The sequence below is a fragment of the Electrophorus electricus genome, chromosome 2 (assembly GCF_013358815.1).
Source record: "Electrophorus electricus isolate fEleEle1 chromosome 2, fEleEle1.pri, whole genome shotgun sequence".
NCBI lineage: Eukaryota > Metazoa > Chordata > Actinopteri > Gymnotiformes > Gymnotidae > Electrophorus > Electrophorus electricus.
In genome coordinates, this window is record NC_049536.1 from 27,250,621 (window position 1) to 27,276,342 (window position 25,722).

Here is a 25,722-nt window from a genome sequence, read left to right on the forward strand (position 1 = left end):
CTTAGTACTTAGTAATGAATGTTAAATTCAAACTGAAATCTTTTTAATTCCACTAAAGAAATATATCTTTTTATATTCAGCTACACTCTATCCATCTAATGACCTACACATGCACACACTCATAAACACATATTTTCAGGTTTAAATGTTATATAGTAGTTAAAAGAAACAATAAAATTAACAAGAATAATGAAAACCATATCTAAATTCAAAATTCCATAAAACAGACCTAATTCTAGCAACAAATCAAAACCAAGCACAGTCATTAACATATCTGTCAACATGCTCCACTGATGGAAACAATCATCTCCAGGCTCTACTTCAGCATTTCAGAGAATAGCACAAAAATTCACAAATGCCATTGTCTCCTTAAGAATATGTTTATAAGAATATGGGTTAAAGTTCAGAAAGCTGCAGTGTTCAAGAAAAAAAACATTTTAATGTAAAGAGAAAATTTTCCTAAGAGACTGAAGACCCAAAAGGCAGAATCTAAAAATAAAGTGGACCTAGTTTGATTGACAGTCACCATGTGGCACATAGCTGGAGGTGCAACTGATAGCCCTGCTGCCGATTCCCTTAAAAAGACATTGTGGTCCAGCTGGGACAGCACTCTAATGCTATCACAGGCTATTCTTGGCTTTTCTGAAATCATTGCACCATATAGAATCCTTGAGGATTGAAAAGTCTCAATCTAAAATCAATTATTGCCTAAAGAAAATATCTACCTTAGCCCGAATCTCAGATTCCAGGACAGACAAAGCATGGGTCAGCCTTCTCAGTGCTTTGACAGTTACCTTTTTGTTGTTTTGCAAAACATCACACCAGAAAACAGCAAGAATGGAAAGCAGTCTGCTGGTGCAGGGGCACAAGAGCACAAAGCTTACTGACTTACTTACTGACTTACTGACTTACTTACTGACTTACTGACTTACTTACTGACTTACTTACTGACTTACTGACTTACTTACTGACTTACTTACTGACTTACTTACTTACTTACTTACTTGTATCCACAAGAGTGCCTTGAACTGTAGGGACAGAGCCCAAAGGGGTGTTATCTTCCAAAAAAAAAACCTCCTTATCCAGAAATGATTTCAGAAAATCCAGTGTGAGAACGGTTGTGCCTCAAAAATATCCCCCCAAAAAACAAAACTACACTGGCTGTTATCCGTGTAGTTTTGCTTTTTCTTGCAATCCCTACACCCGAGGCAAGGCTGGGAATGCTCCAACTGCTCAGAAGTGCTAACTTGGTAGTTTTACTTTTTATACCCCTGGGCACGACAGCATCACTGCTACATTGTCCCACCCCATTGGTCAGCCAGGCATCATGGGAGATGGTAGCCATTTAATACACGCTCACACCTGTCACTCACTTTGCTTAACACTACCCAGGCCATGCTAATGCAGGGTGTTCAATACCCCCTTCTTAAGCTAAAAGAGCAGTGTCCTACATACAGATAAAATGGCACAGACTTTCAAACTAAGTAGTCAATACATTGTTTATTTTAGTTTTTGAGGTGTCCTTAAGGTCAGAGAGATATATACTTCCTGTCTATCAGATCATGGGTCCCAGTTTTTTTACACCGACTGTAAGGAGGAGAGAAAGGCATGTCACAATGTTTATTAAGCTGTTACACTCTTGTTTACAAAGACAGCAATGCACCTGGCTTCCACCAAATTAAAAATGTGCCAAAGTAACTGCAAGCTTAAGAACTAACATTATGGATGTATAGACAGTGGGGGGGTTTCAGCATGCTAAAATAGGAAGGGTAAGGCAAGTTAAAGATAGCCACTGACCAGCAGAGAAGGAATCTATGAGTAACACAACATGGTGGCACACATTATTGAAACTCTGAGAATCAGTAAAGAGAGTTTAATAAAGGTAGAGGTACAGGACAAAGTGTACAGACTTGTGATTATTAAAAACATAGTGGACTTGTGGAGAACAAAAACAGAATTGTATTTTCTAATCACACCAAGTCTGCATTATTTATACACGGTTTTGGATGTGATCATATGTAATATGTGTCATAATTGTACATGTAAGTTCAAAAAGGTCTTGTAGTTGTTTCTTTATTGCAATTAGCATTGGTTTATTATCTGGAGTTTGCGTAGCTTCAGCAGTGAAATCCACATCCCAAGTCCTTATTCCTGCGTTCCTGGCTCTGGTATTCCAACTCTGTATACGGTATCCATCCTAGCCGATTTAGAGGTGCAGGGTGAGCTGACTGGCTCCACAAGATCCTCTCCATCAGGTTCTTGTTTAGGCTTCTCCACTGGTTCTAGGCTGGCGTCTGTAGGAACGAGAGTACATTCATGCTACGTCTTTTTGTTACTGCATGCAATGGAGATCTATCACATTACATAGCTGCAGTCTCAGCATAAACTGAGATATTTTTAACAAGCACCATCTCATTAAACAAGGTGGACAAACTGCAGCCAACACTAAAGCTATAAGCATGTATCATTTTTCTTTAATTTATGTCAGGTTTTTGAACAGAGATGGAGTCAAATTCAGTAAAAAATAAATAAATAAATTATATATATATATATATATATACACAGTTTAATAGGGGCAATCTAAAGAGTAGTCAGATACTGGCAATGTTCAATGCATTTAGAGGCACAGAGCAAACAAATCCAATGGAAATATGTAAGTGGTATCCGAAAATAGGCAGGTAATCCAATAATCCAAAACAGCTATGTAGATAACAAACAATGGCTCAAAAATGTAAGGCTGGCAATCGAGACTTTGCAACGACAGGTGAGGTTAGAATTCAGGTGACTGGGAACATACAGGAGGTTTATGGGATGTGTAGTCCACAGTAGGTTAAGTTACAGCGGAGGGTGTGACAATTTCATTGAAATTTATTAGTTCAACATTAGGCTATGAAAAATTAACTTTAGTATTAAAGGAAACAGACAATTTACAGAGTTCTGAGCTTAGAGCTGCCACCTCTTGACCATCAATTGATGTTGTAAAAGTTTCAGTGCCATTCAGCAAATCAAAGAAAGACCACAATTCAGCCCCGACTGCCATATGGTTTTACAGTCAGCAACCCCCACCATTAAACCCCCACCATTAAACCCCCACCATTAAACCCCCACCTCTAGCTCATGTCTTTTTTCTTGGTTTCATGAGGCTGCTCGCCTGATAATGTTAATCTCACTTTTGGGATAAAGCTCTTGAGGCATCAGTCCAGCAGCTCACTGGGTGAAAATTTGCAAAGACTGAAACAAAGAAGATCTATAACCTGATTCTAACTCTTATTATAACCAAAATAAGTTAAATTGCAAGTAAATATTGACCAACAAAGAAAAAATAAAAAAGAAGGTTATTTTTTGTAGCTTACCGCCGAGGATCACCTGAGCAGGACAGCTTTCTCCTCTCTCTGTGCTTTTGGTAACACAAACACACACTCCAAAATCTGATGTCTCAACACATCTCTTTAGAAAGACACAAGTGTCATTTGGGCTTTTCACCTAAATAGAACAATACCACCATGGGAAGAGTTAACCTTTATTTTGCTTTCTGTCTTAAATGCCATTTAAGGTACATGCAATGGCAGTTAATTTCCTTATCATCATTTTCTATCTACGATGACTGACAGAATTCAGTTTGCCCTCTCCACATACCACAGTGTCTGTATTCCTCAGGCGTAGCATGTGAGATTCATCATCGCTTGCAGAGACAGACTCCTGCAGGCGGTATTTTTCTCTTGCTAATAAATCCCGCCGCTTCTGTCCATGGAGGGAGTGAGGGGTGACTCCAGGAGCTGAGGAAACCAGTTTTTATTTACGCATCTGTCATTTCATTTTACTGGGATAAGGAACAATTATGATAAAAGCAGACAAACTGCAAATAGGTTTCAAAACCACAAGTGATTCATAAGCCAACTACAAAACGCAAAGGGTTATAGCTCAGAAACATGCTACAATAGATGTGCGTTCCACTGAATTCACATTAGGTCTTCTGTTGTTACTCCTGCTATTGTTTTCAATAACATTACGAATACCAATGTCCTGGTAATAATAATGTAGACAACTGGAATGGTTTTCTGGAGGTAGGGTATGTATTTAAGCAGAAAGCCAGGCCCTTATCTGACATGGCCTCCTCTGAAGACAGCGGGATGGCTCAGACACGTTCCCAGTGGGAAACAGCCGCTGAGTACCCCAAGCTGAGCCAGAGGCATGCCAGGTGAGAACAGCACAGAATCTCTGCAGGTGCTCAGGGAAAAAAAAAATAAATAAATAATTGAGTGCATATCGACTCTGGTCTGGTGTTGAGCTAATTTCTTAAACCCAGACCTACTCCTGAACTCAAATCAAACTGAATTTGAAATTGTTCAATTCTAAAATGATATTCCATTTTCAAACATATTCAAAATACCAAATCCTAATTTTTTACAATTTCACAAATTCTGAATTGGCCCTTGCGATCCAAGTGATGTTTGAAATAAAAAGTGGCATACAGCGGTGGACTGGATTGCACATACCAGCTGCCCTGTATGTGCATTAGCCTGTGAGAGGTACAGAATGTAAACACTTACCGCAGCACTTACTATCCTTATATTAAATTACACAGGACTCTGAACCAAGACACAGTACACAGTATAGCTCATACAGCCTGCTGACAACAAGTTTCACACACACAGGTGTGAAGCCTTTAGCTCCAGACGTTTTCACAGCTTTCTCATTAGTAAGGTGATGACTCCATCTGTTCATGATTTGTAAGGTGACTACTCGCTATCAGAAGATGTCAGTAGTGGATAATGAAGGGTGTAGATTTCACGTCGAATCAACATTCTGGACTGTTCGTTGAACTACTACCTTTAGTCATTTTATTAGATTAAACTAGCATTAAAAATACCAAAGGCAAATATATTCCTAAACTGATCTGATTACTGTTTAGAAAATTCTGATGAAGTCACTTAAGAAACCATAAGAAACCCATAGATGACAGAGAACATGTATAGAGGCATATGTTAATTTAGATGGCAAAGAAAGTGGAAAGTTAGGGATAAGCCCTTATTTATCTGTTGACACAGCAGTGTAAATTCTGGGTCTTTCAACATTTGGTACAAAATCCAAACCAAAGTGCTGCATTAGTTGTTGAACATAAGCTGATTCTGATTGATGTTACATGCCCGTTTAGTTAACAGTGTATGTACATGCTTAAGGTTGTCTGACCTATCTTGTAATTTCATGCTTTTATACATTTAGATTTAATTGGTATTTATGGAATTTTATAGAATTATTTTTACTTTTTAGATTACCTTGTAACTGAAAATTTTACATTTGTCTTGAGAAGGAAGGGTTTTCAGAGATTACTGAATGTAGGACTTAAAGAATAATAAAACTTCTGTATGCACCTGTGTGTAAACTAAGACCTTTATTAAAAACATTTAACACGAGAAAATGTAGTGTGTAATGTGTTCTGTTTCTTGATAGTAAATAATTTTTAATTAATGAGGACATTCAGTTTTAGTCAAATGTTTAAGTCTTCTTAAATGTCCCCAAGACAATCTCTTTTGATTTTACATTTTCATATTCTTCATAAAAATTACCTCAGGCATGTTTTATGCTGAACTACTTGTGAAGAATTTGCTCTATTAAAACTGCAAATATGTCATGATAACTATAATATAAATATAATATTATAAATATCTAGATATATATTTTAAAAAATCACATGAAGCACATGAGATCTTTAACACCCCATTCATAATGGACTTTATTGCATGTCCAAGGAAATAATTATAGTAAATGCAGATGATGTGTTAATGCTTAAGAAAAAAGGTTACCTTTGCTGCTGAAGAACAAGTTGATCACATAAAATATAGTTTATGACTTAGTAATTTAAAATACCATGAGTACACATCAGATTAACTGACGTTGGGATGCATCCTGGTGTTAAATAATAATTTATCTTGAAAATTTTTACCCAAGAAAAATATCAGTAAGTCTGAATAGCATTTTCAGAACATTACTAGCATTAAATAGAAGCATGAGAATTAACAAAATCTATGTAAATGAAGGTGTGCATGAGTATTACAAGTGTTTATGAGTTTAAAGTGAAAAAAAGAAAAAAATACTCCCAAACATATTCTTCTAGAGTCAGTCCTGTGCCAAGCAGTGAAGAAAGGTATGAGGCCATTAGAAGAGTGAACAATCACATGACTGATTGGAGCCTGCGTGTGTTATACCACCAGCAGGTAGAGGAGCCACAGAATCACACAGAGGGTGCCCAAGCAGGTGTGCCATTCCAGGTTGAGAGCATCAAATTCAGGGCAGCTTTTACCTTTGACCTGCAGTACAGAGCTGGAGGAGATGGCGCCGGCCGAGTTCGAGGCGCTAACCACGTAATGGCCCGAGTCTGTCTCTGTAGCGCGCTCTATGAACAACACATGCTTGCCTTCTTTACAGGATAGCGACACGCGCTCCGTGTCACTGTGCACTTTCTGCCCGTTCTTGAACCTGAAGCACAGAGCGAATGGTCCCGTCACACAATCACAGCACACAATGTTGACATAGTGGGTGCAATGTGCACAGCACAAAGCTAGAACACAAGCTACGACGTGTGCAGTCAATAAAGGGATGAAGTTAGAAAAATGGTTATGTTAGAAATTGAACTCTACAGTCAGGGTAACAAAACAAGGAAGGTTACTACGTAAAATAACATGAAACGTTAGTAGGAATGGAATAGAAAATGGAACACTGCACATTCAAAGCAAATACAACTGTGGTCAGGTTATTTTCTCAAAATCTACAACTTTCATGCAATGCAAAAATCAGCAAATTATATTTGAATATATATGACAATCTCCTGAAACCCAACCTCCTTAAGGATTTAGCCACTTGGAAAATGTGACTACACTGGTTTCTTATCTCAAAGACTGAAAAATACACTCTGAACTACAGTCCTACTGTAGAATTATTTTCATGAACTAAAATTAACAGTTTAATGAACAGTTTTATTTTGTTTGGGGTTTTTTTAACAAGTACCAGCAAATTGCAGTCTATTGGTTCAATTTGTTACGGGCTACCCACCAGGTTAAGGAAGGTTCAGGGAATCCAGTGACTTCCACTTCCAGGGTCACCGGAGAGCCCTCCATTACAGTGGCATTAGACAAATGTTTGAAGAAGTCAGGGCCGTGTGTTGCTGCTAGGTTCTCCACGGCCCTGGAGGCTCCCGCACGCCTGATTTCCTCACGGACAGCCGTGGGTCTGCGGGACTTTTGTTCCTGCTCAGGGGTTAATGGTTTAGGGGGAGCATGCATGTTACCAGCCTGAGCAGTGGGGTTTTGGGCCAGAACAGGTTCATGCACACACTCCTGTGTTTCGGTCCTGCTCTCATGCATGGAGTAAAGGGTTTGGTGGCACGCTGTGACGCCATCTACTGGCAGGGTTGGCACAAGCTTGCCACTCTTTAAGATGCTGGAGATGGTGCTGGAGACCAGGGTAGGCGTGGGCACGGTCAGGGGGCTGGGGACGAAGGAGGATGACTCCGCTCTGAAACGGCCAGAGTGCAAGCAGGCGTCTGCCTGACTGGGCGTGCCCTCAGGAACCTCCCCATGCTGACAGTGGGACAGTCGGCTGTACTGGTTTACATGCAGGCTGTGGGAGCTTAAGCAGTATCCATCGTCCAGGTCGTTCTCGGACTGGACCAGGTTGGATTCAGGGGTTTCAGAGAGAGGGGGGAGAGAGATGTCGTCCGAAGAGGCACACTCATATTCATCATTGGAGAGGGACTCTTCGGTCAGGTGATCATGGCAGTCTCCATCAGTGGGCATCCCTGAGTCTGGTGCACTTCTAGAGAATATTTCTTCTGCTGGGAGAGGGGTTTCTCTCTATAATCACAAAGAAAAATGCACAGACCTGAATAGACAGATAGATGGATATGTGAAAGTTAATCATACAAATGAGAACATTCTGTCCTGTTTAATTCTGTTCTGTTTATTTTCTTTTTTCTTCATTAGGCTTGCATGTAATTTCTTGCATTTAATTGTTCGTTTATTTATTTAAACAGATGAGACTGTGAATGCATTTTGTTATACAATGATGAATTCGGTTCAGAGGGAACGAGATGACACCCAGTGTGAGTAAACAAGGATTCCCACCTTAGACTCGATGTGAATCGTGTGTGTAGCGGTGTACGGCCCACTAGCACCACGGAGCCTGCCATGCTGGACTCTGAGTGCTGTGGGTGCTTTCTCTCCACTCGGAAACTCCCTGTGGACATCTGAAGAGCCAGGTGCTGTGGACATCTCACTCAGAGTTGGCAGAGATGGTGGGGGCGTGTTCTGAGATGGGCTCTTGGTCTTCTGGAGAGTGGAGGGATCACGCTGTCCTGGAGGGACCTTGTTGTCTCTCTTTGTAGGCAAGCCAGATATACAAACTGTGTGTGTGTGTGAGGAGGAGGTGCGAGTCTGCTCCTTCCTCTCCACTGTGGACTGGCTGGTGATGGTCTGCACTGTGCTGGTTTTCATGTAGGCCTCCTGCGTATAACGGCGTGTCTCAGACAGCACTTCGTGCTGCTCCTGGTGCAGCTTGTTTGGCAGGTAGTTCATCTGGCTTTGTGCCCCGGCCAGCTGAGGGTTCCTGCTTTCTGATTTGCTGGTGTCTGGGTCATCCTTGGCGCTGCCTGGTCCAATTATCTCAGGAGTGTGGCCCGTTTCCTTCCCTTCTGGCTACTCAGATCACACAAACAACTAAGAACACAAAATATACAGACCAGAACTACAGATTCCAAAGGGTGCATCAATTTGCTGCCTTCAAAGCATACCGTTTCAGTGGTGTCATATCTGTTGTTTTCCTCAGTGAACTGCTCTTTCAGCGACTCTGCCTGAACAAATATACAAGATCATACAATTTGAACGTATCAGTCACAGGCAATAATACAACAGTAAACATATATGGATGGAAACTGCTGCTAACCTGTAGTTTGGCTTCAAGGTCTAAAAGACCACTGGAGAGTTCCTTTATTGATTCCACTATTTCGTTGTGCTTGTTAACAGTTTTCTCCATATACTTCTTCCCCTCCTCGGCACCTGTATAAAGCACATCACTCACAGCCTGCTCTGCCCATTTCTGGCCCAAGTGCTTTACAGTGATGTGCATGAATATTCCAGAATCCCATATAACATTTCACCTTTTCTTCTCAGTTTTTACCCTCAGGACACCTAGACGAGCCACTTGGACTTTTTGTTGCCCCCTGGCTACAAATCTCTCTGCTAGAAATGACTGTTGATCAGAACTCTGCATCCAAGATATTTTTCAGTACAAACAAATATATTTCAGTAGCCTGTCTGTTTGAAAAGATCTGAGGACTTGCACAGTGCTCCTTTGTTTCCTGAATCAGAGTCCCACTCTGGCTCCCATTGTCTGCTCATACAAACAGGGCCAGATCCATGTTTTCATCGAGAGCAACTCACCGTGCAAGCGCACCGCCAGCTCTGTGATCTGCCTGACGCGTTCCTCCTGTTGTGGAACTGTGGGTAAGATGAACTTCTCAAACTGCTTGTACAGACTGCTGATGGCCCCCTTTGTTTTACACTGAGACGAGTATCTGCCCACCCTCACGATGGTGGAGCTCGCTTCATCACACCAGAACTGATACTGTGGAGCAAACGTTAGAAGAAAAAGCGGACAAGATTGTGACAAGCCAATCTTATCTAGTGGGCTTTTTTTGCAGTCAGTGAAACAGATGGTTTTATTACCAATTCTACTGAAGCTGTTGTTCTTCTGTAGAGTTGTAAGGATAGGCACCCTGCAGTTACATTTTTCAAACTAATGCTGTAAGGTCATTTTTTAATATGCAGGTTTCAATGTTCAGCCTTTTTTTCTATTTATTTATTTTTTACAGTATACCTGTTTTGTTGATTAATGTAAACTGAACAAGCTGACATGAATTGTTTTACATGCACTGTAATCTACGATTAAGGTCTTTGTGATAATGTGATTGTATTGGGTAATGTCAATAGCAGAGTTGCACAACAGTGAAGTGGGTGGTTCTCCCCACCTCCTCCATGGCCTGCTGTAGTTTCATGTTGAGGTCCAAGTTCTGCTTGTACTCCTCCACCATCCTGTCAAAATCCCCCACCTGTCTCTGCAGCTCATTGGTGGCATCCTCTAACTCTCTGGGGCTGCAGCCGATAAGGTGCTTCTCACCACTGCTGGGCACCTTCACAGTAAAAGCCTGTAGCTTCTGTTTCAAAACCTGCATCACAGGCAAAAAAAAAAAAAAAAAAAAAAGACAAATAAACAAAACAATACAAAAAAAAAGCACACAGGATGCAGGTCTGACATAACAGCTAGCTGGTATTTCCTAATAATCCCAGATCAGCAGAGTGTCTACCAAGTAGAATTCTAATGACATGTATAGCTAGTCATCTGTATAGTTCATAACTATATTTATTGTATAGTGTACAGTTACACTGATGTCTGTAGTTTTGTGTTAAGTGTCAAGTTTGCACTTTTGTCCGCTGCTCTCTCATGTCAAATATTGGACCAAATCCTGGATGAAACTATATTTCCTACTTCAGATAGAACACATTAAACTGACTGTGAAATACAGATTCTGATTTAGTGGCATTTCCTGCTGTGGTTTCTTAAAGTGTGTTTTACCTGCAGTTTTTCTATGTATATCTCAATTTGTTGAATCTGATTTTTTACAGCCTTCAGGTTTCTCAACTTCTCACTTTTCTTCATGTAGTTGAATTTCAAATTGTTGAACTTCTTCTTGATGTCTTTAAAAGACTCTCTGAGCTGAAAAATGAGCAAATGCACAAAAAATCAATGCTGTACATATATCAACTGTCATAAAACATCTACATTATGAACTCCCAGAAATCACATCTCCATTAGCTGTGATTGCTCAACACTGAACAGTTTGTGTTGGTTCATAGGGAAAGATAACTCAGGCCTCTGGTAGCAGAGAGAGACAGAAACAGGGGGTGAGTTCTGTCAGACAAGATTATTTTAGAGGTGATTTATAGTGCAGGGCCATTTTTGACCAGCCTGTCGGCCTTTTGCAATGGTGTAGAATCTCTAAATGACCTGCTCATGTGTCATTCAAGGACAGCTGCAATTCTGCTCCCAGAACCCAGTATAGAGGCCTCTAAAATGCCTTCCTAGAGATTACCCGCCTGTAGGGGGAGACTCATTTACTGTCAGCAGAAAGAGTGAGACAGAGAGTGAGGGGGGAGGAGAGATGGGTGGGGGAAAGGAGAAGAGGGAGAAAAAAAAGGGGATGAAACGAAAGGAGGAAGCAGAAAATTTGAGGATGAAAAAGTGTATGAGAGAGAGGGAATGGAGCAAAAAACAAGAAAGTAAAGTGAGGCAGAGAGAAAGAGAGAGAGAGAGAGAGAGAGAGAGAGAGAGAGAGAGAGAGGGAGAGAAAGAGAGAGAGAGAGAGAGAGGGAGAGAGAGAGAGAGAGAGAGAGAGAGAGAAAGAGAGAGAGAGAGAGAGAGAGGGAGAGAGCCCACATATGCTGCAGAGGAGAGCTGAGGCCACTGTGCTGCTCCCGTGGGTGGAGACAGTGCCAGGACCACCTCAGTCCCTTCCTCCAGCTCTGCTTACTTCACTCCAACAGTGGCTGAGTTCTCGAAGCTGCAAGCGGCCAACAGGTGTGGAGTGAACTTTCCAGCACCCTGGCAATTGGCTCTAATCTACAACAAGATGACAGTCAACAGAGAGGGCTGTAGTAGGTTTGCATTTTTAATGCAAATTGTGTACGTATATGCGTGCATTTTAATAGAGACCGCATCCCTTTTTAAGGATCCTTCACTAACCTCATGCAGATGAGTCAAAAACATCAAAGACACGCTCATCAAGAGTGAGATAAATGACCCTTCAGATATCATGTTTGGTACTGTAGCCTGCTCTAAATGTGCTATGTGTAAATTTATTAACACAGCCATTAAAATAACTAGCATGAAAAGGACCCATTAATCACCAACGCCTCCTCATGCATTAATGCGGGAGTTGCTTACTGTATTAGTTGCAAGAGATGTAATCAGATTTACACTGGAGAAACCCAGAGAAGGCTTGACCATTTGTGACACACTTTTGGACCATCAGTATTCAGGATTTGTAATTTTCATTGGCAAGTCATTGCATTCATAGTATGTGTGTGAATGTTATGATTTAAACATCTGCTTTTTCTAATATAAATTGGTTCCCTAGAACTGCAGAAGCACTTTGCTTGCAGAGATGATGAGGAACCTCTGTCTGAAACATCCTGTTTCCCTGGAAACATTGTGTACTTCACTACAATTTTTTATTTTAATAATAAATATAAACAATAAATTTGTTTATGCTCTGTTAATTAGCCATTCATAGGTTTTCATGGAAAATGTTTTTTGTTTTTATTTTAAAATGACAAGTATGCAATACAGTAGCTATATTGTTAATTTCATTCATAGAGGCAAAGAAATGCAAGTTACTGCAATAATATTTCTTACATATCCTAAAACATCTTTAATGTTAAAATGTGCACAATATAAATTAGACTGCCAATTACTGACCAATCATCATAATGCTTCCCTAGTTTACTATACGCATGAAAGAAAGTGAGAAATAAGGAAGACAAAAAAGAAGAAGGAGAGGGGAGCAGGGAGAGAGAGAGAGAGAGAGAGAGAGAGAGAGAGAGAGAGAAACAGAGAGAAAGAGAGAGAGGGAGAGAGAGAGAGAGAGGGAGAGAGAGAGGGAGAGAGGGAGAGAGAGAGACAAACAAAGAGAGAGAGAGAAAAAAAGAGAGAGGGAGAGAGAGAGACAAACAAAGAGAGAGAGAGAGGAAGAGAGGGACAGAGACAAACAAAGAGAGAGAGACAAACAAAGAGAGAGAGAGGGAGAGAGAGAGACAAACAAAGAGAGAGAGAGAGAGGAAGAGAGGGACAGAGAGAGACAAACAAAGAGAGAGAGAGAGAGAGAGAGAGAGAGAGAGAGAGAGAGAGAATGATTGTTGTTCTTCGGAAACTCCTCTGCAGCAGGGCATTTGAGGCTTGCTGTCTCTGACTGAAATGGTGTCATAGCTCCTGCCAAATGACAGGCAGCAGCAACTGTCCAGGTTAAATGTCATCCTGTTTACTCATGCATATTTATGATTGGGTGTTGGTTACAGTGCATGTCAGACTAGACACGGCTGCTTGCATGTCACCAAATTAGAGATTGTTTTTGGAGCCACGTGCAGACTTCACTCAGATGTGATGTATGTATTTAGTTTTGAAAGTGGGTGTGTTATGTGCTGTTCTGCTAATAAATCAACACTGTATATTAAAATAATACAAATTATTCAATTTAAATAGGCATAAAGTAGACTATATGCTATAAACCTAACAACTGAGGGCCAACTATATAAAAACTAGATTAAAAATTATCTATGTACTACATCTAGTGGACAAATAGCTTAGAAAAATACATGAGGAAAAGCTGTCTTTAAAGATGAAACCAAGCATCCAACATGATACAAGTGCTGTATGACCTCACTCATGAACCCATGCTTTATATAGAGCACTCAGCTTCTCCAAGTCATGGAGGTGACTTGGTTGCACATTGTACCGCTGAATAACTGCCCTCTAATGGGCAACATGAGAACAACATTGGTTTAATAACAAGTATTACCAGTTTATTTGGGCTAATGCTCTGAGAGTCAATAGTATTTTCTATAATATGACTATCATCCTATATATATATATATATATATATATATATATATATATATATATATATATATATATATATATATATATATATATATATAAACATATATAAAACATCAGCGATATTGCTTACATGAGCATTTATTATGTGATCTTTTGGTATGTTTGAGTGTTCTATGAGTTCGAGGGATGGGGGTCATATCCAGTCCGGGGGGTATAGGAGGGTCATGTCCAGTCCCATGGGACCTCTGTGCTGATCTATGTTCTACTGCTACTCATCAAGGAATTCTATCCTAACTTAAGTCCGATGTGTTAGAGAGGAATGACTCAAAATGTATCCAGTACTGGAACAGAGTACAATTTTATGGCTGAAAGATATCATATAACTGTCTATCCATTATGCATTTTATAGTAGTGTCAGGCAAAGCAGTTAACTGTTCAGCCAGCTGTGCTGTTCTTATTCCACCAAAATACACTGACAGGCATGAGGGTCTTTCCTGCAGCCAACAAAAATCTAGTTCTTAGCTGAATGTTTTTTTTTTCTCTTCAGGCACTTCTGTTATCCACAGGTGAACTTGATGGCAGAAAATCTCTTTCAGTTTTTACGCTGATCTGCTTGTGGTTTAGAGAGGACATCTGAGTACTTCTGTCAGCATGAGAGAAATAGCTAAGACATAAGCAGTTTTCTGCAGATGAGTTACTCATTTGTGAGACAAGTATTCCCACATAATCGTTTTAATATTGGTAGAGTAAAGAAAAACTTCAAAGGTTCTCCACTAGAGGGAGACTGTACATCTAATTAGCCGAGAGGATGATGAACCGTTATGGGTGTAGTCGAGTTACAAATTAAAATGTGCTGTTCCCTATACTGCAAACTGGATTATGCTTCAGGTGTATATATAAACAAGATAGGTTAACCTAATCAATACTTATATGTTACAATTCCACTGGAGTATGGCTGTATTACAGCAAAATAAAGTTAAATAAGTGACGACTCTGTTTCCAAGAACAGACATTTTACTACATAAAAGAAAGCTGGTGCAGAGTGATAATGGGCAAAGACTGCATTTCCATGGTTTCCATGGTTTGGTGGGTCTTAATATAATCCTGGGGTCTGGGTTCTTCTGGAGTCTGATAAGGCTGGAATTCTCTCAATACAGAGTGGCAGGAGACAGCTTACAGAATCCCACAGGCAGGAAACACACCCTTCACAGACTACGGGCTAAACCTAATGAGGACAAGGCCACTCTATAAATAACTCAGCGAGAAAGACAGAATGAATCAGTCCACAGACACCAGCTGCCCCGTGCACCCTGCCCCCCCCCCCCCCCCAGCACATAAGTGGAGCCCTCATTTTTGATCCAGAGAGAGGGAAGTGGTTTAAGGAGGCACTGTGTGTGCTGAGAGGCAGGGAGGTTGGGCAGGGCTTACCTCAGTAAGCTCCTCTTTAAAAACGCAGTAGTGGATGCTGTTCAGGAGACTCTCCTGGTAGCGGCTGACCTGGGCAGCCCAGCTCACGGTACTGCAATGCAGACGCTCCATCTTATCCTGAACTGAGGTCACCAGCATTGGCTGGAGGCAGAGAGAACAAGTCAGTGCCAGCAACTCCACCCTCTTAAGCGGGGGATTCCACCTGCAAAAAGAATCCAGCTAATCTAGCTAAATATTAGACATTATAAACGAGACCAAACAGAGACGTTTGCCCCAAAAATGCTGAGGTAGCTATCATTGAAGGGGGATAATGGGGAAACCAAGCACCATAACAACCCAAGTGCTGTAGCTGCCTTGGTAGAGCAGGTAGAGTATACAGATTATTTTCACTCAATGTGCACAAAGGAAGGTAGTGCCGTGTTGGAAGCCTCACCGAACACTGGATGGTGCTGTTAATATCGGCCGACAGTGAGGTGGCCAGCTTGTAGAGGTGCTGGACGTGGTTCTGTTTCTCCTGGAGCTGACTGAGCTGCATCTTGGCCTGGCATACATCACTGAATTCCTTCACTGGTTCTGTTTTCAGTAGGCCTTCTAGCTAAAGGGAAAAAGGCAAACTGGGTTAAAAGGTAGGCGGGTGTAAACGAGGGGGAGGTGTTTGAAAAGTTACTGTAGGCCATCTCTGGGGAAAGATCAAACACTTGAAGAAGAACTCTATTAGATCTAAGTTTGATGGGGGGACCCCTTTAGAGACAATAATTTCCACCCTTCTTTTAAAATGCTCTCATAATGAACTTTTTATGGCTGGGTATTGAAGTGTCAAACTACACAATAAAAACTGATACACCATTTCAGAACAACTTATTAGGCATTATTGACACCAGACACAAAGAACTATTTTCTCTCTCTTTAAATTTGCAATCATCAATAAACCTGTGACTCAGAAGGGAAACACAGTAGTGTTTTCACAGCTTCCTTGAACCATCTAAGCTTTCCTGTTTAGTCTGGATGCTAATGAAAGACCTTGGGAGAGAGAAGGATGCCACATTACCTCTTCGTAAAGCTGAAGGAATTTGACAGCCATGCTGAGAAGTGTTTCATGTTCTCTGATTTTATCCCTCACGTGCTGGTGCACTTGGAGGAGCTCACCAGTCTTCTCATTCTTTTCCTTCATCGGAATTCCTTTCAGTGCCAGCAACTCCGCCGTCTTAACCAGGAATTCCACTTCTGCGTTCAGTTGCTAGGACGAAAGAGAAATAAGTCACAATGGAAAAGGGTAATCAACACTGCCGTAGTGGCAGGCACTAAATGGAAAATAACCATATAATTGGGTTGCAATTCCCAGTTGAAGGATTAAGTCACTTAATCAGACTATACAGCCCTCAGTCACCACATTGTGGAGATAATACCCATTAGAGGCAGTACACAATAGACAACATTACATTTATTCACGTGTGATGAATAAATGTGTGTGTGTGTGTGTGTGTGTGTGTGTGTGTAAAGAGCAACAGTTATGCAGAAAGTAAAACATAAGCAGAGTTTCTCTTACCAAAAACTGAGATTTGGTTGGGCTGAAGTCATCCTGCAGCTTGGACACAGCCTGAAGATCACTTCCTGGGTCAACCTGAAGATCACTTCCCGGATCAATTTTGTGTGCCGGAGCAATAACACTGTCCAGGCATTTTAATTCATGTGTAACCTGTAAGGGCATGAATTCATGAATTCCACATGTAACAGAAGTGTTTAGCCTGGATATTCTCAGCTGTCACCGTGGTAACCATCACCGCAGTGATCCATGTTCTTAGCCAGTACCTTTTTCAGTTGATCCTTGAATCTTTTCCACTGTTTCTTCACAGATTTCATCTGACTGTAGCGGAGCTGCCAAGACGTCCACAGGTCTGAAAGCTCAGCTTTCCTGACACTCAGACTCTCCATGACCTTCTCCACCACACTCACTGCTGCTCTTACATTCAGACTCAGAGTCTCATTCACCTGCAACCAGCATTAAATCAACACTATGCATGAGCACAACATTTATTTGTGGGCAAATAATCATTACATAACTTCACAAAGTAGCACCATTGCTGCACTGATTTCGTTATGAAACACATTTAGCATGGCAAACCATGGTAGATGAGTTGATGAAGTTGTTTCCCTGGTCCTGCATGGAGAGGAACTTCTGTAGGAACAACTGCCATCTTGTATCCATGATGTCCTTCACGGGGGCACCTGTTTCGTCATTCTCTTCCTCTGTCTCTGGTCTGCTGTTATAGCATTCCAGCAACATCTTAACCTGCTCTTCAACCTGTGAGAGCATGTCAACAATGCGCCCTTGCCATAGGTAGTTCATGAAGCTAATATTCATGACATACAAGAACCATAATCCATGGCAAAAATACATAAACAATTTATGTCACCATTGCAAGCAACAAAACGTTTTTTCATGATTTACAGACTGGAATATAAAAATAATTTCATAGCAAAGCAGAATTCAAAATTGCATGAAGTAACAGTGCTCTTTCCATGTGTTTTATCATGGAGCAAATATATGGTGATGCTGCGTTTAAAATAATAATGCAGCAAAAAAAATAAACAAGCAAAAAAAACCAAAAAACAAAATGGTGACAAACCGACAGTAACCATGACCACACACCTCTCCAGCGGATCGCAAGAAGCCGGTGTAGGGGCCGAGGCTCTCCATCCGCCCGGCCACCCTCCTCTGCAGTGCATGCAGCTGCTCTCTCAGCACGGAGGCCCTGATGCAGAGCTCCGCTGCCTGTGGTGAATCCAGCCTCCTCATCTCTTCCATCACTCTTCCGGTGGCCTCGGATTCCTTCACAGCACGCTGCAAGAGAATAGCGCGCCTGAGCTTTCCTGCTAATCTACTTCGCAGAAAGACCGACATGCAGGGGCGAACACGACTGTGACTGAGCCGGAGGCAAAACCTGATCGGTGTCATTAGCTGTTGCCGAGTGGAGGTTGCAAATGATTGCAAAGATTAAGCATGTTAAGAGGTCTGTGGAGATGCCATGGTGGAAATGTTTAACGAGTCATCCGCTTGCTTTCATTTATATTTGTAATGCATAGAAAATCCTTATATTATGGCAAGCTATTTCATTATGGGAGTGGGGGAAGTTTATTTCATTATGCAGTTTATCTACTGTGACTTTGTAGTGTATAGTAGAGAGAAGATAAATAATCACATTTTTTAGTATTGTCTTTTATATCTGCTTCCGTTTCTAAGACAAATTACTTTATAATTAAATTAATTCTTAAAAATAAATTACAGTGCACAGTTAATGCATACAGACAAAATATACATCTAATCTGAATGAACAGTACATGGTGATAATTCTGTGATGGTGTGTGTGTGCGTGCACACATGGTGTATGTATGTAAAGAGTTAGGTTTAGTTGTGTGTGTGTGTGTGTGTGTGTGTGTGTGTGTGTGTGTGTGTGTGTGTGTGTGTGTGTGTGTGTGTGTGTGTGTCTAGAGAGAGAGTTAGATTCACCTGCATGTATGTGGAGATCTCCAGATGTTTATTGAGCACATCCTCAGTCTCAGAGAGGCAACATCCGGGTTCTGTGCTGTCAGTCAGCACTCTGTTACTGTTCCTAATCCAGCCAGAGATCTGAAGGGAAAGTACATGGTAGAAAAGCAACATTAATACTTGGTTTTGAAATTTAGGAAGCTGGGTCAACGGTGAAACTTCCATGATATACTACAAAGCCATTTCTCAAAACAAATTACAACATGAAAATCACGGTCACAGATCACAGACCAAAATGTACTGGCACCCATACGTTCTAAAATAAGATAAATTGAGCAATATATTTTGGCTTTCCCTTCATTTATTGGATTTAAAGCTTAAAAAAGCATTTAAAAAGTTTGGCATTTTAGTTTAGAAAATTAAGTGAAACAGAGAAGAGCTCTGGGTATAATGTTTGACTTCCAAGAACTTGTGCTGAGTTGTACAGTCTTGGACAAAGACCACTGCCTCCAAAACCAGCACCAATCAGTCACCAATCAGCATATTTCAGCTCTGAAGTCTGGCCTCACTTCTCAACTGCAGACAGAAGGGGAATGCCAACTAATACAGTACAGACCTTGGTTTATTTTCTGAACAAAAACATAAACGTTTTCATTTTTTTACATTGTTTAAACTAACAAAAAATGTCACTTTACTGACGGATGCTGAAGATTGCCAGGGCAGCGACAAATTAATCAGGCCAAGACTTCACATGGTGTTCAGTGTGACATGCTCTCTCCCATATAATAATGATCATTATAGCACATTATAACTCCTCAGGAATGTGACAGAAACTCAAATGACAAATTACACTAATGACACTAACACAAGTCACATAGAATTAGAACTGTAGAATTAACGAATGCCTGCCAAACCCCCCTCATTTTGTAAAACCGCATCATCAAAATCAGACCTCTAGAATATAAAGAGGTTTTTTCAACAGATGTTTCCAGACATTCACAGAGCACAGCCTCTATTTGCTGTACCTTGTCCTCGAGCTCATCGAATGAGTTCAGCAGGTAGCGCCGTCTCTCGGTCAGCTCCCTGGATGCCTGGCACTGCTGCCTCAGCCCCTCCACCCGCTCTCCGATGTATCCCATCAGCCTCTGCACACCCACCGCCACCTGGCCACTGCCAAACAAAGACGTGGATAAACAGAGGCTGCAGCGTAACCGATACGGACTCTGCGACCCACGCGGGCTGACCCGGCTGACGGCCTCCAGGCTGCCAGAGCGTGAGCCCTCAACCTTCTCACCCGTCTGACGTGAGCTTGGCGAGGATGAGCTGGCCCTTGCCCAGGGCGCCAGTGGCTGCATCTTCCGCACGGCGACAGAGTTCCTCGTGCTTCTCTGCCAGCTCAGGCAATGGCACAGCCTGCATCTTTAAACTCTTTATGCTGCTCTCAATGGCTGCCAGGACTTCAAACGCCTGAAAAACCACAAAGTGTTGGAAATATAGGACACATTCATTACTTAAATAATGAGCAGTGAATAATTATCTCAGTACCTCACAAAAGAAAAAAAGAAAAGAAAAAGAAAACCGCATGAATCAAATTTTCAGCCTGACTCTTGCTCAAGTTTGACATCATCGTGTGCAAGACGTGAAATAACTCAAACCCTTATGGCAAAGCTTTTAAGGGCACTATGCATGAAAAGATCCATGTCTCCACAAGAGGGCACTATACCAACAAAATAGGCTTTCTGCCTTTGGTTTAAGAGCGGTAGACCACAATGTCCTACAGCCCAGCCATAGAAGCCATCTCACGTACTTTATTAGCGCTGGTAAAGAAATTGTTGCTCTCATACAGATATCCTTGCCGGGCCATCATCAGACTCCAGAAACGCTCGTGCGTGGTGCGGAGATTTCGATTCTTCTCTGAGACGGCCTCGAGCTCAGCACCGGAGCCGGAGGCTAACAGCTCAGATGCTTTCTGGAGCAGCTGCTCCACCAGGAGGCTCCAGTCCTGCACATCACATTCAGAACCATTAGGGACTGCGCAATCAGCCCACCAACTTACCTCGCTACTGAGCTCTGTGAGGGGTTACTGGCCAGTGGTTGTCCAGTGGTAGGACTACTTATGCTTTACGGTGCAATAGCAAATGTGTAAAAAATAAATAAATAAATACTACTACTAATAAAAGCAACTACGTGTCAGTTTGAAATGGGTTCAAAATGTCAGTTTGAGATCTTTTTAATACAGAAGAGTATTTTCTTACAATCCCCAGAGACTTTCATTTGTTCCAGAGATGATCATTCCTCATCTGTATTTACTTAATGTAGTCGTGAAACTGCTCCTAAAAATCCCAATAAAGCACTAAGCCCTACCTTGACTTTGAGTTCAGCCTCTTTATGCTCCCGCAATAACTCCTGATTCTCTGAGAGCGATGAGCCCAACTGATTGGTTTCCAAGAACATGTCAGCGTTTTCCTGGAACCAGTGCATTACCTGCACACAAAAGTAGAGCAATGCAGTCAAGGGAGCAATGGAGTCAAGACCCAGAGGAGGAGCCTGCCTCCTCTGAGTAACAACGGATAATGCAGTTATAGTCAGGCATGGATGAAATGTACACATTCTGCTGTGTAGGTGAAAACATGTAACTGCACGTGTTTCTCTTGCAATTCAAAGCTGGCAGACCTTACATGTCACTATAAAATAGGCTTGTGTACCTGTATGTAAGTGCAGAGGTGTATATGTGTACTATAAACATGTATTAAATTACAGTAGCTGGGATATCCTTCAGTGAACATCTCACCTTCTGTGGACGAGAGTTCTGCTACTGTGTGTGACCAAACTCTCCTTCAAAGATCTAAGCTGCTCATCTCAATTAAAGCAGCAGCATCTGAGCCATCCAAAGAAACAGCTAGTGGTGCCCAAAAGGACCATGAATTAGAAACACCTCCCATTCGGCCATTTTAATTACTCTGCTTCCATAAGTATCTTTTGTAATACTGACTGAGAGCCTAAAATATAAAATATAGCCGTTAATTTACATCATTCAACATATTATCTGTGATGTATGAAGGTGTGGAGATCTAACTGGGAGACGGGCTATGGCCCCAAAACAGACATTAACAGGGTGACTGCAGGTTCAAAAGGGTGACTGAATTCATTATCATATTATCCTGGTTTATTGCAAGAAATTCATGACTCAAATAAAAAATTTTCAAGTTACATTTTCCCTGGGATTTGTGAAAGGTTGATTCGAGTGTTTGCGTATATGACATTAAGTGTGAAAAACCATTTTGGAAAGCGCATGACATTTTAAGATGTTGTGCTCTAAATACACAGATCCTAACTAACTGATGAGTTTTATAGCTAGGGTTAGTATATTGCATTATCAACTAGACAGACAAAGTTAGTCAGCTAAAGAATAAAAAAATTATCTTAATGGGCCTCTAAACTAACAAGATGGTAACTCGTGGGTAAACTCACAGCAAGGGATGCTAATAACAGTATAGTGCAAGATAATTACAGGGTATGCCAGTGGGTTTGTTAACCAGAAAACAGGGCTATGTCTCTTGTCCTGAAGGAAACTCTGGTCAGGCTGTACTGGGGTGCTCCTCTAGTGCTGAGCCCTATATGTCCCTAGATGGTCCCCAGGTAGATTGATGGTTCCCAGACAGGTTCTGTTCCATTCCAGCTCACGACCCACCTGTACCAAGCAATCAGTACTTCTCAGAACTTCACTACCTTGAGCAGGTAAGTTTGGAGCAGGAAGAGAATAAAAATATAACTGGTTTAGCGGGACCTGGTTGAGTGCTTGCAGAGCATACCAAGCACCTGCTCCTCAACACTTCCTCTTTTAGCGTATGATGTTTGATTACCAGAATATTTAATTAAGTCCTGCATTGAATTCTTCCCTTGAGTCAGCTCTATTCACAGGCAGCCTCTGAACAGTTTCATATGACACCACATCACTTGAGCAAATGGGAATGCCGTGAGGACTGCGCCTCCTGACGTCTGACTCCAGGACGAGACCAGAGACGAGAATCTCTGACATCTTTCTGGAATATGGCCAGGAAGTTCTCTACTTTCACTGCCACATCCCTTCATAAACTGTGCTTTACACATTGTGCAAGTGAGTAACAACTGAATAACAGTTCCACTACAGGTCCTAAAGCTGTACGATGTGTTCAGAGTTATTTGTCAAACAAATGTATCACAGATCTGTAATGGAGGACAGATGTCTTAACTCACATATTAAAACAAACAAACTGTAGAAAAAAAAACATTCACTGGTCAGCCAATTCTTGTTTCCCTCTATTCATAGTAACAACACTGTAAAAGCCAGAATTCTCACAACGCAAGGAGTCTTGCAGTTTTGACACATTCATACTTCTACAGCTTTGCCCATGTGTGGAAAGTCACCCCACATCCACTGGTAGTGTTCCTTCAACAAGCTCACAGAAGTACAAACCACCAGATCACTAAAGTGACACACCTCCTGTTCCTGTGATTCCCACTGGCGGATTGCCTGAGTTACTTCCAGGTCTTGGAACTGTTGAGACATGCGCTGGTCGACCTGCCTGCGTCGGTCCTGCAGGAGCTCCATCAGGTCTTCCACCTTCCTACAACTGCTGCGAGCACTACCCACACCTCCTCCACTCTGCAGTGCCTCCTCATCCACCAAGACTCGCAGAAAATCCAGCAACTCAGAGCCCTTGTTCAGCATCAGGATAGATGTCTCCAGCAGACCTGAATATATAGTGTTACACACGCACAAATATATTGAACTTATATATATATATATATATATATATATATATATATATATATATATATATATATATATATATATATACTGAATTTTTTATATATATATATATATATACATACATACACACACACACACACACACACACACACACACACACACACACACACTGCAGATCAAAATTTGAGAACAACACACAAATGCCAAGGTCACTGTGTAGTCCTGTGTGAATTTATCCTAACAGGAGTAAAAAAAAAGCAGTATTTTAAGCTTATTTCATGTGTTGTATATATTGTAAAGCACAGTATAAAAACTTAAATGAGATAACTGAAAACGAACACTGATTAAATTTAGAGAACACTTTCAGATACCTACAAGTTATTGGTGTTAATCTGGCACCTGGTGCTAATTTCCTTAATTATCTGACAAACCTTATTTAACTGGCAGCCTAACTTTCCAGTTTTCACTGACTTTGCAAGATGGTGAGCCATTCCAAAGTGACTGAAACCCTCTGACAGCAGGTTGTCCAGATGAAGGCCAAAGGGGTGATCCTATCAGCCATAGCAAGAGGAGTTGTTCGTACCAAGTCTGTGATTTCTAGAATATTGCATCTTTACAACATCACAAACCTATTCAAGTCCCCCAAGAAGGCTGGTCACCCACGAAAGGCAAAAGAAAGAAAGGACAGGATAACGCGTAGAATCTCCAAGGGTAATCGGTTCAACACTGCAGCTGGACTTGCTCGCCGGTTCACCACTGAACAGGGTAAGGATCTGTCTCGTCATACAGTGTCTCGATGTTTAAGAGCATTTGGATTGACAGCCCACTCTGCAGTGACCAAACCTCTCATTAGCAGCAAGAATCAAAAGGTTAGACTAACCTTTGAGACGCATGTGTGGACAGAGGAGAAGTGGTCCAGAGTTCACTTTAGTGATGAAAGCAAGTTTATTGATTTGGGTCTGATGGGAAACATTTATGTTCATCAACAAATGGGAAAGACTGAACCCAAAGTGTGTAAAGAAGTCAGTGAAAGGTGGAGGAGGAAGTGTTATGGTGCGGGGAATGTTTTCGGCAGCAGGAGTTGGACTTCTCATACAGCTACATGGCAGAGTGAATGAAAGTGTGTATCAGAACCTTCTTCAGCAACACATGGTTCCTTCCTTGCATTCATCACTCAATCAGCCAGCAATTTTCATGCAGGACAATGCCCCCCATCACACCGCAAAATGGGTAAAGCAGTTCCTTGAAACTGAAAACATTGAAACAATGAAATGGCCAGCCCAGAGTCCTGATCTAAACCCAATAGAAAACCTCTGGAAAGTCCTTGGTGACAAAGTTATGGTCAAGAAACCCACAACAGTCACCGAACTGAAGTCATTCAAAGCAATGATCTGTACATTTCCTACTGACTGGTGACTGTTGTAACCTTCAGAATATGTAGTTGTAATCTTTCCCTGTGCTACAGTCATTGCTGTTCTCTAATTTTGATTATTGTGTTTTCTGCAAAACAAAGGTTTTATGTTGAAATACCTTTTATTATTTTTGTAAAGCACTGTTCTATTGGCATGGTATACCCCCAACAAAAAATCCTTCAAATGTTGACCAATGAAGTTTACATTATTTCTGAAAAAATCAAGTGTTCATAAATTGTTCTCTAATTTTGATCTCCAGTGTATATATGTATATACATACAGTGGGTGAAATAAGTATTGAACACGTCACCAATTTTCTAAGTAAATATATTTCTAAAGGTGCTATTGACATGAAATTCTCACCAGATGTCGGTAACAACCCATCCAATCCACACATGCAAAGAAATCAAACCATAGATGTCCATAAATTATGTGTAATAATGAGAAATGACTCAGGGGAAAAAGTATTGAACACATGAAGAAAGACAGGTACAAAAAGCCATGGAAAGTCATGACACCATCTGAAATCTATCAGTAATTAGAAAGCAATCCTGCCACTTAGTGCAAATTAATATCAGCTGGCTCAACTGATGGCCTATAAAAAGGTGTCTCATTACCAAGGTGCCACACAAAAAACATCTCATGATGGGTAAAACCTGTGAGCTCTCTCAAGATCTTTGCAACCTTATTGTTGTGAAACATACTGATGGCATTGGTTACAGAAGAATATCTAAACTACTGAAGGTTCCAGTGAGCACTGTTGGGGCCATAATCCAGAAGTGGAAAGAACATTATTTCACCATAAACCAGCCACGACCAGGTGCTCCCTGCAAGATTTCAGACAGAGGAGTGGAAAGAATTGTCAGAAGAGTTGTCCAAGAGCCAAGGACCACCTGTGGAGAGCTACAGAAAGACCTGGAATTACCAGGTACAATTGTTTCAAAGAAAACAATAAGTAATGCACTCAACCTCCATGG

The 25,722-nt window shown here is 41.2% G+C and overlaps 2 protein-coding genes across 4 annotated transcripts in view; both read right to left on the reverse strand.

Moving 5' to 3' along the window:
• ttn.2 (titin, tandem duplicate 2) overlaps positions 1 to 1,223 on the reverse strand; it is a 162,632-nt gene extending 161,409 nt beyond the window's left edge. Inside the window, 1 exon segment of the mRNA XM_035536460.1 lies at positions 1,005 to 1,223. The gene's annotated coding sequence lies outside the window, so the exon portion shown is untranslated.
• Positions 1,224 to 1,485: 262 nt separating this feature from the next.
• ccdc141 (coiled-coil domain containing 141) overlaps positions 1,486 to 25,722 on the reverse strand; it is a 31,831-nt gene continuing 7,594 nt past the window's right edge. For 2 of the 3 annotated variants that reach the window (XM_035536433.1, XM_035536438.1), the window contains exons 5-28: positions 23,061 to 23,314; positions 20,945 to 21,064; positions 20,388 to 20,582; positions 19,875 to 20,047; positions 19,606 to 19,750; positions 18,602 to 18,721; positions 17,744 to 17,935; positions 17,216 to 17,395; positions 16,903 to 17,082; positions 16,640 to 16,789; positions 16,142 to 16,330; positions 15,527 to 15,688; positions 15,094 to 15,234; positions 10,627 to 10,767; positions 10,022 to 10,219; positions 9,435 to 9,618; positions 8,938 to 9,050; positions 8,786 to 8,845; positions 8,121 to 8,690; positions 7,051 to 7,850; positions 6,302 to 6,477; positions 3,637 to 3,776; positions 3,354 to 3,483; positions 1,486 to 2,294 (exon numbers count right to left, since the gene is read on the reverse strand). In XM_035536433.1, coding sequence (XP_035392326.1) covers positions 2,146 to 2,294; positions 3,354 to 3,483; positions 3,637 to 3,776; positions 6,302 to 6,477; positions 7,051 to 7,850; positions 8,121 to 8,690; positions 8,786 to 8,845; positions 8,938 to 9,050; positions 9,435 to 9,618; positions 10,022 to 10,219; positions 10,627 to 10,767; positions 15,094 to 15,234; positions 15,527 to 15,688; positions 16,142 to 16,330; positions 16,640 to 16,789; positions 16,903 to 17,082; positions 17,216 to 17,395; positions 17,744 to 17,935; positions 18,602 to 18,721; positions 19,606 to 19,750; positions 19,875 to 20,047; positions 20,388 to 20,582; positions 20,945 to 21,064; positions 23,061 to 23,314 — 4,862 coding nt within the window. In that variant the 3' untranslated portion in view covers positions 1,486 to 2,145. The remainder of the gene's footprint in view (positions 2,295 to 3,353; positions 3,484 to 3,636; positions 3,777 to 6,301; positions 6,478 to 7,050; positions 7,851 to 8,120; positions 8,691 to 8,785; positions 8,846 to 8,937; positions 9,051 to 9,434; positions 9,619 to 10,021; positions 10,220 to 10,626; positions 10,768 to 15,093; positions 15,235 to 15,526; positions 15,689 to 16,141; positions 16,331 to 16,639; positions 16,790 to 16,902; positions 17,083 to 17,215; positions 17,396 to 17,743; positions 17,936 to 18,601; positions 18,722 to 19,605; positions 19,751 to 19,874; positions 20,048 to 20,387; positions 20,583 to 20,944; positions 21,065 to 23,060; positions 23,315 to 25,722) is intronic. The other variant, XM_035536440.1, reaches the window with a different exon arrangement.